This window comes from Cricetulus griseus, chromosome 2 (genome assembly GCF_003668045.3).
Source record: "Cricetulus griseus strain 17A/GY chromosome 2, alternate assembly CriGri-PICRH-1.0, whole genome shotgun sequence".
NCBI lineage: Eukaryota > Metazoa > Chordata > Mammalia > Rodentia > Cricetidae > Cricetulus > Cricetulus griseus.
Genome location: NC_048595.1, coordinates 420,208,670 through 420,223,899, shown reverse-complemented (window position 1 = coordinate 420,223,899; position 15,230 = coordinate 420,208,670). Strand labels below are relative to the sequence as shown.

Genomic DNA, 15,230 nt, shown 5'->3' with positions numbered 1-15,230 from the left:
CTGCAAACAAAAGCGATTCTATCATTTAAGCCTGTATGTGCTAAAATCCAGCTCTGGGGTTTGAAAAGAAAAGCATATGAATTGCTGTCCCAAAACATAAAAACAAAAATATACATGTATTAGCAATGTGACTGGCAAACACTGGCGATGAGGAGGGAGGGGGTAAACCAAGAAGAGTTCACAGAGCATCATCAGCTTGCCGCAAAGCGTATTGTATCATGGCAAAGGACAACCAGCTGCAGCAGGGGACAACCAAGCTCTCACAGCATCTGCGCAAGCCACAGTCTCTGCTCACGAAGCCTGAAATGGTGTCTTATGGCCATGAGAAGACCCAGTGGTGGACCAGCATTGGAAAGGCATTCGCTTGGTGAATCCATGGCAGCGCATTTGCTGCACGCATGCAAATCCTGACAGACACACACCTTCCTTGGCAGAGGAAGGGATTTTTACATCCGGAGCCACCTCCGTGACCTCTTTTACTCTTTTCTCATGCGGAGCCCCTGCCAGGGCACTGTCTTCTGGAACTATCTGCGCCTCTGTGCTAGATTCCACTTGGCCCTCACTGAGGCCCTGGGGGTGCTCTGAAGTCTTAGCAGCCCCATGCTCTTTCCCAGGTAGGGCAGCAGGTGTCTTTTCCTCAGCCATCGCACCCTCTAGCATTTCTTCTTCTTGGGGATGAAAAAGATGTTGACATCACAACCACAGAACAATACACGAAAGGACAGAAATATTATTCATGGAACACTTTCAGCTCCATTTGAATGACCTCTCTGGGACATCAGGAATATTTTCCTTTTCCATCTGGATGAGCGAATTAATAACTGAATGACAGACACATTATGTACTCACTGGAAAATGATGATGTACAATATGCAGATAGAAATGGCTTTGAAAACTCTAATTAAAAGACTGGGATGTTTGTTTTAAAAATTGAGAGCTGAAAGAGTTTTATGGATTGCTCACCCTTAGTGGGAATGGCAGTAAGATGAGCACGTGGGGAAGGCTTGTTAGAAATTAGAGATGGTGCTGGACCGGCAGACGGTGAGAGGATGGATGCACTGGTGTGCTGAAAAAAAGCCTTCCAATTGGTTAGACATGTGTTTTCTCCAATGCAGGAAGTCCCTACACAAGAATTCCTGATTGCTTTATTTAAAATGTGCAGTCTTTGACAGACAATTTTAGGAATAAAGCAGGCTTAGCCTGAAAGCATTACCTACTCCACTTGCTTAATGGCTTTATCAAGAAGTCCACCAGAGCACTCTAAATACTGTGTTTCTAAGGTCGTGCTGTAACGCTAGGTTAATTTATATTGCCTCCATTGAATTATGTGATACTCAAGGAAAAGAAAGATGCAAAGTAAAATACTTTTTAACTTTAAAACTTCATTTATGAAAGTGCTTTTCCCTTGAATCCAATTGACTACTTAGTCAGTAATAGTTCATCCATAGTTCTTTTTGACACGAAGAAAAAGTGTCCATATTAGCAATATAATCTTCCTATGCAATTCAAAATAAAGTCCACAAGGAAAGATGACTGAGTGGCATTCAGACTACCTAAAAATCCCTCCCAAAGGTACAAATAGAAACAATGTTAGCCTTTAAGTGCAAAGGTCAAGCTTCTGAAAGCCACCAATTGTTTTGTTCATTTGCTTCTCATTTAGACTTCAAATGTCCACAAAAATAAATGTATCCATTTTACCCTTTAATAAGTTAAAGGGAACTATATTAGCTGTTTTAGAAGGCTTCAGTGGGAAGATTCTTATGATATTTCCACAAAACAATTGGACATTGTGCAAAAGGCCGTGTGGGAAAGACTACAGATGGAAGGGAAGGGATTTTCTTTTTTAAGAAATATTAACACCCTGGAGGGTGGCAGAACTCCCTCATCTATCTTTCCACATTTACCACACAGACATTTTTGTGTGGGAAACTTAATTTTGTAAGGGATATCTTAAAAATTTCAATTCTTCCATATTATTCAGGATTTTTTATTATGTATACATTTTGATTCTAGTTAAAAACTTTAAACATATCTAGCTTCCCCAAGGCCAGCTTATTAGATGAAGCCTAACCAAGTTAATTTACAAGTTTTCAGACCCATATAATATTTTGGTCTTTAATTTTTAAATTTTGATTTAGGTATGCTTATGTCCCTGTATCTATGTCTTAATAAAAATCTCCCATATAGTTGAATAACTTTAAGTTTGCACTGTTAAAAGTACCTAGTTCCATTTAATGCTGGGAATATTTCTTTGGGTGTCAGAGCTGTGGGAGCTCTTTGGTTTTCAAAATGACTTTGGGAGAATATAACTGTCATGACTGTGGCTGGCAATCTGTGAGCTGATTCCTTGCTGCCTTGGAATTGTCTGTCCTTGTATCCTTACCACTACAAAATGTCTCCCATGAAAATGAGAGCTCTTCTGCATGCATCAAGTCATTGTTCTTACCTGAAAATTTTTGTCTGAGCAAAATATTTTATCTTAGTAAATTACACATAGGTAGCTCAGCTTTACCTGCAAAGGCTCTGAGGCACAGCTTTCCTGTTAGCCCAGCTCTACTGAGGAGAGCTGAGAACAGCCACCTGAGAACCCCCCACAGTTTCTCATTAATTGTTGTGCAATCATAAATCCATCCCATAACATTTATTCTGCTTTAAGTGAGTTCTTTATTCTTTCTTTTTAAAGAACAAGCATATGAATATAGTTGTAAAAAGGTGACTTCCATTTAAGGCTGGCCCTAATAATAGTCCATGTCTAAGGAGGAAAATAAATATTAGGGTCATCTTCTTCAGTTTGGGTAGATAATATGTTCTTACTGAATCATTTATTCCCAAGGAACAAAAAAGAGTCATACTTTAATTGCATTATTTCTTGTTCCTATTTCTTCTCCCTCCCCACCTCATAAGAACAATAATGTAAAAATAATGTATAAAAGGAAATGTTTGTTTCATGCAACAAATTTCTTTCATATAAATTTGGAGGCGTTTCAGTGGAAAATTCCTTATCTAGGGACTTCACTTGCATGTGGACAAAACAAGCTTATGCCCACCCACCGCCCACACAAAAGCACACTGAACGTGATGTTTGTGGCCAGAGCTGCAGGCTGGGAGGAGGAGCCAAAGGGCGCCATGCTCCTGTTCACCTTTCTCCTGGCCTAATTGGGCCTCTGCGTTCTGTGCTGTGACACTGGGGAGCACACTAGTCCATTCTGAGCTGAACAAGGGATGCTCATAGTACTCCTCATCCGAATTGTAAGGCTCCTCATCAGGCACAGACACGGAGATGGAGGGGGCTAGAAGCCTACGCCTCTCCCCGCTGCCGGCAGGTTCATGGCTGGGGAACCTGTGTAGAGGACCCATTTGATCCTCAGCCCCTTCATCTACAAACAGACACACAGGAAGAAACTGCAGGGAGAACTGGACAAGACAGGCGTGAGATCACACAGACGAGACAGACACCTACAGGAGAACATGAAGGGTCACAGAAGCAGCACAGCAGGATGGCAGGGGCCTAGACAAATGGAGCCGATGGAGGATGGAGGCAGTGAACGAACGGGGCATGCTTTTCTGGGTACTTAATTTAAACTACCGTTTAAGAAATTTTGCCATTGATCTAGGAGATTAAGAGACATCGACACCCTGCTGCAAAATAGAAATTATCTGTGCATTCTTCTACAGCAATCCAGAATAACCAAGGAAATGTTGGAACAGAAACAAATCATCACAAAATGAATGCATTCTTTCAAAGAAATTCCTTCCTGAAGGCGAATTCTTAAGTCCTACATTAATATGATTAGAAATTAAGAATGAGAAACGTTGTCAGGGTACCATGTCTGCTCAGTTACTGGGAAAAAAGGCTGCTGTTTGAAACTTTGATTATTTAGTCATGAACAAATACTTAACATTTTGGTTTTAGTTAGTGATTTCAGCCAGAAAGTAATATAGTTCCTTATGTTCACATTGTAGATTACTCTCCTTAGGGACATCTGGACTCTCCCTATGAGTCAATGAGCTCTAGGAACCGTTAGGGTATGCCCCCTTTTGGCTTTTTATTCAGTTATTGTCTCTCAGAATTATGTCCATGTTACCCAGGCATTCACTCATCACTATTACTTATGTCTAGACTCAAGTTAAAGCTTGTCACCCTCAACAACAGAAACAACACCTATAATATCTCTCTGTGCAGTGTTAACCTTTCAGTTTTCAGACTTTACACAACCAGTCTTTTGGCCTTATTTTGCAAATGCACTGTCATGAAAGGACTGTAACTGTTTTTCATTAACCAAGTACTGGCAACTGGAAAGGAATTTGAAAGCACGAGTATATTAAGAATAACACTACCTAGAGAATGCTTTTAGCCCTTAGCATATTAGTCATTAGCATGTTAGTTATTGATGGTAGCTGAGCTGATAACTTCAGGGTCTGTTCTGCAGCAGAGACTAGACTTGGGGTTTGTCCTCATCAGTCACATGTTCCCCAGTGACTCTCAGACCTGTCATGCATGCAAAATTACTTATAAAATGTCTGACTTGCTCAACCGATTTCATGCATTGTCAAGTATGTAAAAATGAGATACATATTTCTCTGCTTTTCAACATTTGCTTTCTTGGAAGCAGAGAAGATTACAATAAAAAGGGGACATTGAGAGCTGAGAGCTGTGGTGAGGAGGTGCTAGATACTTGGTGATATTTCAGCCTTCTGGAGCATTTGGCCTCCTGTTGTCATTATTGTTCTATGGGCTAAGACATAAAAACAGCTCAGAGATCTATAATATCTCACAAGACGTGACATTTTTCTAATATGAAAACTTTTGTTCTAATCCTAGAATGGCAGAATGATTTGTGGAACCTTCAATGGCCCAAGTGAAAAGGCCATTTCTCCCTAGTCTTTGTCTCTTCACTCAAAAGGGATAGCTGACCAAGTCAAGACATCTCCTGGGAATGTGTGCTCTAAGAATTTCAAGTTTCTGCTCAGAACTTGTGAGCAAAGACCATCTATGATGCAAACGCCAGAGATATGCCAGAAAGTTGTATGCCGGGGGGGGTTTACTAAGTCTGAACAGTGCAGGAATCTCTAGGGGGAAGACAGAAGACTATTGAGTCTCATTAGTTGCAGAGATGAAATGTACATGATAGATGCTTTTGGTTTTCACCCATTAGGATTGGGTAAGTATTTAAAAATAAACAAATAAATGAATAAACGAATAAACGAATAAATAAACAAGGAATGGAGTATGTATTTGGGAGAAGATTGTAGAAATCCACATAAGAATAGTAACTTGTAACTGAACTCCTGTCTGAAGGCAATTGATGTCCACAGACCTATAGTAACAACCCTGAGGACACAGCTTTAGGGAAGACTCAGATTTAGATATAAATTCTAGCCGAGTCATTTATTCAGATGTAAACAATGGTATCCCTGACAAAACATGTAAATCTCTTGTAGGTTGCTGGATGAAATAAATGATAAGTTATTTGTAAAACTGTCAAGCATAATGTGTAACTGTACAAAATATCCTATTTAATTGTGTATACTCTCGCGCACATGTGTACACACACAAATGTCCACAGGTGCAATGCTTATATGTTTGTATGGTGTCTTCCATATGCTCAGTTTCAAGTTTTCTTCTTTACCTTAATTGGACATTTGAATTTGAGTTGAGAAACTTAGGGAAAATGTAAATTTGTTTTATAAGCTACTTTCATGGCTTAGGGTAACAACTGAATGTATTCACCCTTTACTATAAGTAAACGTGCTTTGGAACTGTTTTTGTCATAAAACAATCAACTTCATTTAACAAGTGACATATAAAAGGATATGATAACCTTGTGAATCTTGGCCTTTTTACATAGCTCTTTGCATAACTACAGACTTTAGAAATGGAATTCAGCTGGTTTTGACAGCAATAGTTTGCTTTCATTTAAACTTTTTATTAACACATTTAAAAGTCTTATATTGAGCAAAAGGAAGAGTTGTTATTTGAAACTCAGCCTTGGTTTGTCAGACCTTTTGGGGACAAATTTGCTGTCATGTTTTCACAAATCTAGTTCTCAAGGAATATCAAGGATTGATTATTGTTGACTGATGACACACAGCTGAGTCCACTTCAAAGTTTTCTCCATCATCTTTCTTCACTTCGAAAGCTTTTGACCAAAGATTGCTCAGTGTCCCTGTGGTTTCTGCCAACCGCAAATGACATAGAGAGGAACTATTTTCAGATAAACACTAACTATGTTGACATCGCAATGACACTGGAAAAAAGCACTCTAGAATTCTGGATTAACCTAACAAGGCAGAAAGACCTCTGGTTCAGATTATTCTATTGTACTTGCACAGACTTCTATATTCTAACAGCTCAGTCAAAATGGCAACTGTTATGGCTAGACCAAGCAGAGAGGAAAGGTGGTGAGGAAACATTATAACTAACATAACCCTTTGTAACAGTACAGTGGTTTTCCTCTTAGGTGAGCTACTTTTTTTTTTTCAATAAAACCTATTCTAGATATTTCCCCAAATAGGGGCACATTCTGGGATATACTAATATTCCATTAATTGCAATAAATGGATGGTTTTAAAGTTATGAATGTCAAATTATTTTCAGTGGAAGCTTTCCCTTTTGGAAAGAACTTTTTTTTTTAAGTGTCTGTTAAGAAGGAAGTTATTAGAAACACCCATTTACTCAACTTGAATCCAAGCACCTCTCCCATTTGTATAAAAAGGTCATACTGTGTCTGTGTCCCTGTGTCCCCAAAGCTGTTGGGAGAGTTTGTGTCCTGGAGGCAAAAAGAATCTCTTAGACAAAGCAATGAAGTCTACCTGTTCCCTCTCCCAGCAGACCTGCTGTTAGTAGTACACCAGCCTGGGTGTTTTCTTGTAGCTTGTCATTGGCTTTTTTTTTTTTAATTTTAACTTTTTTTTAAAAAAATATTGTTATTGGTTGAAAATTGATTTTATTGGGGTTTGAGATAAAGGATCAATAGAACTTTGCCTTGATCACATCTTTCACACATTAAAGTTGAGATTATCATGTGCCATTTAAATTAATAATGTAGGATTTATAAAATGTACACATGTATCTTTTCCTATAACTTAAAAGATGGTGGTCTATCATTAGATCTTTATGTACCTTAATGTCTCTTTGGAAAAAAATAAATGGAAAACACAAAGCAAGGTTTGAAAATAACTATGAATTATTTGCAATGAGAAGTGAGGTAGTATCTGAATATACTAGACCGAGGTGGGGAAGGCAATTGTTTACATTCTGATGTGAAAGTGAATACATGTCTTATTTATTCATATTTTCACTGTTTGCATTGTGTTTTCTGTAAGGAAGAGACCAGGTCAGTCCCCAGATAGATGGGAAAAACCTACTGTCTTTTCTGCTACAATTCCCCTGGAGTAAGAGGAGTCAATGAATGAACTTTGAGCAGACTTTTGGAGTGGGTCAGCTCTGTCAACATCATAGTCTTTTCTGGGTTAAGAGGATTCTTGGGCACTCTAATGGTTTTAAGTGGGAGCTCAGAAGCACTTCCATCGATTTCAGAGAAGTACAACTGACACGCAGAACTTCCTATGCATCTAGTAGGAAATGAATGAAATCTAGGCCCTGGGCCTGGGCCAGTTACCACACTCTCTATTTCCTTCTTTTCCCCCTTTCTCGCACCTGTCAGCCATGGTTCCTTGTCCTAGAACACAGCATCTTTTCGTCTATCTGTGTGCGTTTGTGCATCCTGCTTCCTCTGCCCCACATTTCTATCTGTGATCTATCAATATTTCCTCTTGTTTTGGAAATAGCAATACAATAAAAGAAGGATCCCATTGCTGTTCTAGCAGAGGCTGCTGACCTTACCCTTTCTGGAGGTAATCCACTTGAATTATTTGTAAGTGTATTTATTGCATTCTTGTTCACTATGCAGTTTGCCCTTTGAAAGCAGGGATTATGTCTGTTTTGTTCTCAAGCATTTGCTCAGAATTTGAAATTTCTGGGACATGATAGGTGCTCAGGAAATATGGGCCAGATGACTGAAAAAGCATATGGCCAAAGAGAATCTTTCAGATGTATGAATGGTATAAACATTTAAGGAGATTAACTAATAGACAATTCTGTTACACACTAATTAGAGTTGCTAATTTTTTTTCTCATAGAATGATTTGCTTGTTTTGTGTTATTTCAGGTATCAGATTAGGAGGGGGTGGTTTAATTAAGAAAAGGCTTGCTACAAAGAAAAGGTGTGGCTTATAAATTTGGAACTAAAAAATTGTCTCAGAGCTAATAGTATGCAGGTGAGTAATTTAGCTTTCTATATTTAGGAAATATTGAAACGAATCAGATTATGAATTATAACACGATAAATACTTAACGGTAATGTCATTTATCTATTACACAGCAAATGATCTCTGACATTTGTGACAACAAAAAGAAAAGTAAATGAAGGAAAAAAAATTAAAATGGCCTTCATGCATGAAAACCGAAACCCCACTACTGTTGTTCCTCTTAGTCAGCTTTTATGTAGATTCTGAGTCTCGGGACTGAGTCTCACTGCAGAGGTGTAATCTAGTGCCTCTCATCTCACATTCCAAATGCATGATCTTCAAAGCAGCCCTCTGTTTTGTCAATGAGAACTGAAATGCTGATGTGGTGTATGGAGCAAGTGCATAAATGTATTCACGGATGGTAGAAGGTCCCAGCGGGGAAGCAGCCATGGTCTTCTAGTTCACTGCTCTCAGTATCTGTTCATTCGTTGTTCATTAGCTTCCTGGCTTACTCATTAATATTTGCTGAGATTCTGCTATGGGGCAGGCCCTGGGGAAGGTCTTGGCTATATAACCATGAGTAAAATACATAATTTCTGGCACTTCCATAAGAAAGTACTGCCTCCTACTGTCATGGGAATTATGTTGGTTATTTCTTTTCTGTCATAAGAGGACTGTATCATTTCTGTTCAACATCTCCACATTAAGTTAAGTGCTTATAGTTATTCTAGCAACTTGAAATACTATATTCAAACACACACAGGGGTTTTTTTTTTTGTATAGTCGATTTTCCTATTTATGTAATATTGACCATATTCTTAAACTGATTTTATGTAGATCACTGATTCTATTTTCATTCAAGGGCTTAGGGAATTAGTATGTTTTCTTCTTGACATCTGAACTAACCCCAGCCCCACTGATCTACATTACATAGCACTGGTGTCCCTGGCTGTGGACTGGAGTTTATTGTTTACCGTTTTGGGTAGGCCCAACCCAGAAGGTCAAGAGCTTACCTTCCTCCACGGCCACTGTTTGTTCTGAGGCTGGTGACGGTGGTGGGGAAGGTGGCAGATGAACTGTTTCTTCAGCTGCTACAGGTCAAAAATGGAGAAAGGAGACAGAACAATTAAGTCTCTCAGTCCAGTGCTCCTCCAATTTGCAAACAGACTCCTATGAATTCTCACCTTTTACCTGATTTACCTGTTGACAACTTAGAAGATAAACATTCCCTATTTTTAAAAATAATTTTCTCCATAAAAATGAGTTAGAAACAAATGAAAAAATTCTGTTGTACTTGTAAATAAAAAAAATCCAAACTGAATTTGTAAAGTTAATAATGTATTACATTTAGCACTGAAATACTATATTCAAACACACACAGGCAAGCATTTCGGTTGGGATTAGAATTGTCTAACTAAAAGTAACAAAAATTTGAATGTTCTGGTAGGTCTAGAAACAGAATTTGATCATTCATTTGATCATTTGATAAACATTTTAAATGCCACTTCACCTCCACTTTAAGGTTAAAGCTCCTTTATCTTTCACATTCAGAAAGGAAAAGGAAAAGGAAAAGTGGCAGAGCCTATGGTAAGCACCAGAGCATTTCTGCCCACATACTGAGAGCTGGGCAACCTTCTGGCTTTGGTGTCTCAGTGAATTCCTATGTTGGGACAGGGTCTGAACTGTCTCTGATGTCCTTCTGGGCACTTACCTTCCTTACGATCTTCCTATGCAGGGAGGGAACTTCAGAGGAAATGGTTTCTCAATTACTGCCAGTGGCTGACTCTATTTCACAGATTATGTGAACAGAAGTTTCATAATACATAGTACCTTAGAGGTGGCTTTGTGATAACAGGTGTGTAGTTCCCAGCCTCTTTGGGATTTGTGCCTTATATTCTTAAGATTTCAAAAATTTTAAAACCTGAATTTTATTTCAAAGAAACAAAGAATGGGAGTGAATGACAGATTAAAGGTTAATGTTTTAAATCAGGTATATTTTCCATTTCTGTTCATGACAAAGTTCATCCTTGATAATCAAAACACTCAGAATGGCTCACATTGACTACATTCTAAACTCTTAATCTGGGAAAGGAAAATATTCTTATTTTTTATTTTTAGTATATATTTCAAGGACTCTTAATCAGGAAAACAAATATTAAGGATCCACTGAACTATAAAATATGAAAATGTTTTTAGGATTTAGAAGCCATGCCTTTTGGAAGATTAGGCATATGTATGTATCATATGTATGTATGAAATAAATACACTGAATCCTAGAAAGTCTCCTTCCATTTATAGATATGTCTATCTACTTATCTAACTATCTGTGATCTATCCATTCTCTATTTATCTGGCTATAATTCGTATATCTATGTATCAGTCTATCCACTTGTCCGCACATGCATCATTTATCTCTGCATCTATCAATCATCTACGTATCTGTAGTTTATCTTTGTATCTATTACCCACCTATCATTTATGTATCTTTGTATTTATGTGTCAACTTATGTATCAATATTTAAGTGCTGGATCAATCTATCTCTCTGTGTAGGGCAGCAAGCCCTTGGCTGAGTGCCCTCCTCAGTGACTATGTATTACATACCTTGTGGACACTGAAGGACATTCATGACCATGGAAAAGGGCAAGGCAATCTAAGTGTCCTTAGATGAGCTATGTGATCAATTGTCAAATCACAAGATCAGTCTTTCCTATGTGATTCAAGTGACTGATAGAGTCTAACAAAGCTCTAGCTACTGGTTCTGTGTAGTTCAACCCATAAGGAGAGATAAGACACTGCTAACTGAAGTTTCAGTTCACTTTCTTCATGTGCATGGACTCATAACACCCTGACTTAATAAACAGGAAAAGGGGGTCACCATGTCTAACAACAAGATTGTTTCCCTAAACCCTATCAAAACACCCCAGTGAACCCACTGAGGGAGTCAAAACAGGTCCTCCTGCTTCTAGTAGATGTGTGAATTCCATATATGAAGTATGTACAAAGGAGATAGATATATCTGTTGAACGTATAGACTTTACACTGTGACAAGTGGCAGCAAGCGCTTGCCCTGACGTAGGCTCTCTTTCTTATTTACCTAAAGGCAGAGCTGCAGGCTGGTCTTTGTGTTGGGCTTCCTTCTCTTGTTCACCTTTCAGGACTGCGACAGCTTCAGCCGTGACTACTTGAACTATCCTTGCAGACACCTCCTCTGCAAATAAACAGTAACAAAAGAACATATAATGACTGGAAGTCCAACCAAGGGGCTTCAATAACTGGTCAACAATATTTAAGAGGAATAATTTTAGGATTTGGGAATTCTCAGATATATTAATTGTTCAATGCAAGTCTAATATTTAAAACTTATCAGTTGAGAATGCTTCTTTTAGTATTCCCCTATTTTGTGGAAAATTGGAAGTAAAGAGAGGTAGTACAGGCACAGTAGACATTGGGACAGAATGAACCTTGACTTCTAGATCATTCTTAAATCTTCTTATTAGCACTGATGCAACATTTAGTATCCTCCAGAGGCATTAAGCATATCCAACAGAGAAGTCTGCTGAGAGACATGTGACTATCTACTTGATAAACACACACAGTCCTGGGTGATTTCTTTTGACAAGCAAACAAATCTTGACTCCTTCCTTTCCAAGCCTTTTTTCTAGACCAAATATTTAATACAATTAGATTTTTTTTCTTTTTTTGTCTTTTTTTGTGAAAAGGTAGAAAATGAACATAAATGGTTGTTTTTTGTGTGTCTTTTACACAAATTAGAAATAACCCATACTGCATACTAATCCTTGCCAACTTTTATAATGCACCCATCATACACTTTGTTGTTATGAACCTAGAATTACTTTGTTTATAACATAATAGAACTTGATACATATGGAGTGGATTCATACAAAATAGGCAAAATAACATTGTGGGCATTTTATAAAGAGAGGATTTTAAAAGAGTGTAGAGAAAAGTGAGGAGAGAATGGCAAGCATGCCTCTGGTCCATAGTCACATTCACCCTACACAAAACTCACTGTATCCACATGATCAGGGTTCACTGGTGAGCAGTAATTTAGTTTCCATTTATTTTGGAAGAGAAATCATATGAAATTTGCATGTTTTTAATTTTGTTTGAGAAAAAACTAATTTAGAAATGTGCTTTTGGTTTCCAGTGGAACATGACTTATGAATAAGGTGATGATTTTTGTACATGTTTAAGCATAACTGTCAAAAATAATTTTAACAGGCTTGGTAAACTTTTCTAATTTTAAGGAATTTATCAGGAGCTGGGGATGTAGTTCAGTGATACAATATTTACCTCACAGGCATAAGACCTTGGGTTCAACTCTCAGCACCAATTTTTGACTTAAAAAATTCTATTTTAAGAATAACCTGATAACATATGAGAAAGTCAATTTCATATTGGTTTAACTAATGTCTTCTAGTCATTTGGAATAACAATATTAGTAAATCTTTTTAAATAGAAAATAATATGCCTTCTATTCAAAATTTCAGTGTAGTTGGAGATACATGACCATGAACAGGAGCTCTGGGGGTTTCATTTGGCCCAGTGAATTTACACACGTCCTTGAAAGAGCCAAAGGAATTTATCAACAGGAAATCAATAGTAGCTTTCCCTGAGGAGTAAGAGATGGCTTTTTTCCCCAGCAGAAATGTAATCAGAGCTCTCCTGGGTGGATTCTGCATCCCTACTGCCTGCCTCATGGGATAGAAGCAAATTCACTCAGGGTTTGGGTAAGTTCATGGATAATTAAGAATAAATGTACCAAAGAAACACAAATGACCAAGTATGACAGTCATAAAATCAAACTAATAAAAATTATAAAGACTATAGCTCTTGTCTTATATATGCTAATTATTTTGTATATTTAAGCATGCATGATATTTTTCATTCATCCTACAGACACACACACACACACACACACACACACACACACACACACACACACACACACACACACCTTCCATCCATCTATCTATCCATCTACCTGTCCACCTATCCACTCATCCACCGATCCGTCCATAACATTTTTTATCTATTTAGGGGGCAACTATCCTTTAGGGTTAGTTACTGAGGAACTATTAAGGTCTTTATTTCAGAGGAATATGAGTTTGTACTGAAGAATTTCTACACTCTGGTTATTTTACCCTAACAAATTTATACAAACTTATTGTGCTTCTAAGTTTCACTCACAAAATGGAACAAGTGCTAGCACTTGGTGCATGGGATGATGTGGGATCTCAGCTAGGTAATTACAGAACATGTAATAGACAGTGCACCAAGAATCTTAAAGGAAAGGAAGACATTCAGATGGTTCTTACCACTTCAGTATCTCACTAACAGATATGGCAGTGTGTTCTGCGGGACCAGCCCCACCAGCCTGGCATTATTATGCTGTGACTATAATGATGGTCAGAAGTATTTTTAAAGTGTTGGAGGAAGAAAACACTGTCTTTCTTTTTTTTAAATTTTCTGGTCTCAAACCTGGATGCCTAAATCCTGGGGTCCCATCCACTCCGGATTCCTGTCATCAAGTCCCAACTCTGGACTGCTGTCTAGATGGAGCTCCAGAGAGCTTGATGGCCTTGAAGCTCCCTAAGACAATTAGCAGTGGGAAACCTCCTACTATAGGTAAAGAGCATAAAAGACATTTAATCTTTTCATTGCTTATTTTCTCCACCTTCTCTTTTTCTTTTTCAAATACATACGCCAATTTATAACTAGAAATTGGCTGTTGAGAGGATTAAAGATAATATACATAAATTTTATAATTATCAATCATACACAATTAAAAAGTAATATTGACTTCTATAGTTGAAAGTATAATACTGCTTATTGCAAGTAGCTATTTTGAAAACTTCAATTATTTGTCTTGTGAACTTTTTTTGGGAAAACATGTTTTTTTTAGTTTATGGTATAAATTACCTTAGTCAAGGAGCATGTGAGATATTTTTGTTCTCTCTTTTGTGAATGTTAGGATTTTGGCTGATTAGCAACAGTTTAGCATTGGAGAAGTCATTATAGCTGACTAGTGTTGGAATGTTAAAACTGTGAGTCTTTTTTATCATTAATATCAACATGACAATGAGTTTCTTCATGTAATGAAAATAACTTGGCTGTAAAGTTAGGTCATGGCTAAGACAAGTTTATAAGAAAAACTTGTATCTCAAAAAAAGATAACTCAAATAACTCAAGTAGATCTGATTACAAACTGTCTAGAAGGAAATATTAAAGGTAACTTTTCTGAATATGAATAATCTCATAGCTTTTTACAAAGTTGTAAAGTTGTTGATTATTGGATAGTATGAGAATAAGTGACATAAAGATATAGCATAAGCAACATAGAGACAGGTAATACATCACCACTTAGGAAAACATTTGGAATACCTCCTTTCTCCAATGCCAGGCACTGGCTACCAGACACTGGATCAAGCTTTTAGTTCCTTACAAAAGGTGTCTAAATTAACATGACATCACTGTTCTACCATACAGCTCATCATTTATAGCTGTTCCAGTCCCTTGTTTACCTCCACCAGATCATTCACACTACATCATCACTAGGACCTTTTTGTTCTTAGTCTTCATGATGGTAGAATTTTTAAGGCAGGCTCAGGCCCAGGATCTGTGTGCAGCATGTCTTCATACTGTGGTTACTGTAACATTAACCTACTAAAACCCAGTGAATTAATAAAATTGATGGAGTGGACAATCTTTCAACAGCTCTGAAAATTCTAGGCTGCATTTTGAAGATGTAACATTGTTGGTAGACCCTATAATTGCTGAATGTGCAGCCTGTGGATTCGGATCAGGACCAGCTGTGCCTCCTTGAACATGCAATGGGTCACCAGTTAGACTGCAAACACAAAATCCAAGCAAATCGGCATATGGCTGGCTGGACTCATATTTTTGTTGATTTCTTGCAGCTTGTTAAAAGTGAACCAAGATTCATTGACAGTAAATC

At 37.7% G+C, this 15,230-nt stretch overlaps 1 protein-coding gene across 6 annotated transcripts in view; it reads right to left on the bottom strand.

Annotated features, from left to right (window-relative positions):
* The window catches only part of Map2 (microtubule associated protein 2), a 281,331-nt gene that overhangs the window by 34,720 nt on the left and 231,381 nt on the right, over nucleotides 1–15,230 (bottom strand). For 3 of the 6 annotated variants that reach the window (XM_027397118.2, XM_035441006.1, XM_035441005.1), the window contains 2 exons: nucleotides 11,346–11,459; nucleotides 9,264–9,341 (listed from right to left, as the gene is read on the bottom strand). In XM_027397118.2, the coding sequence (XP_027252919.1) occupies nucleotides 9,264–9,341; nucleotides 11,346–11,459 (192 nt within the window). Of the gene's footprint in view, nucleotides 1–422; nucleotides 669–9,263; nucleotides 9,342–11,345; nucleotides 11,460–15,230 lie in introns of all 6 variants that reach the window. The other 3 variants (XM_035441007.1, XM_035441008.1, XM_035441009.1) reach the window with 2 other exon arrangements.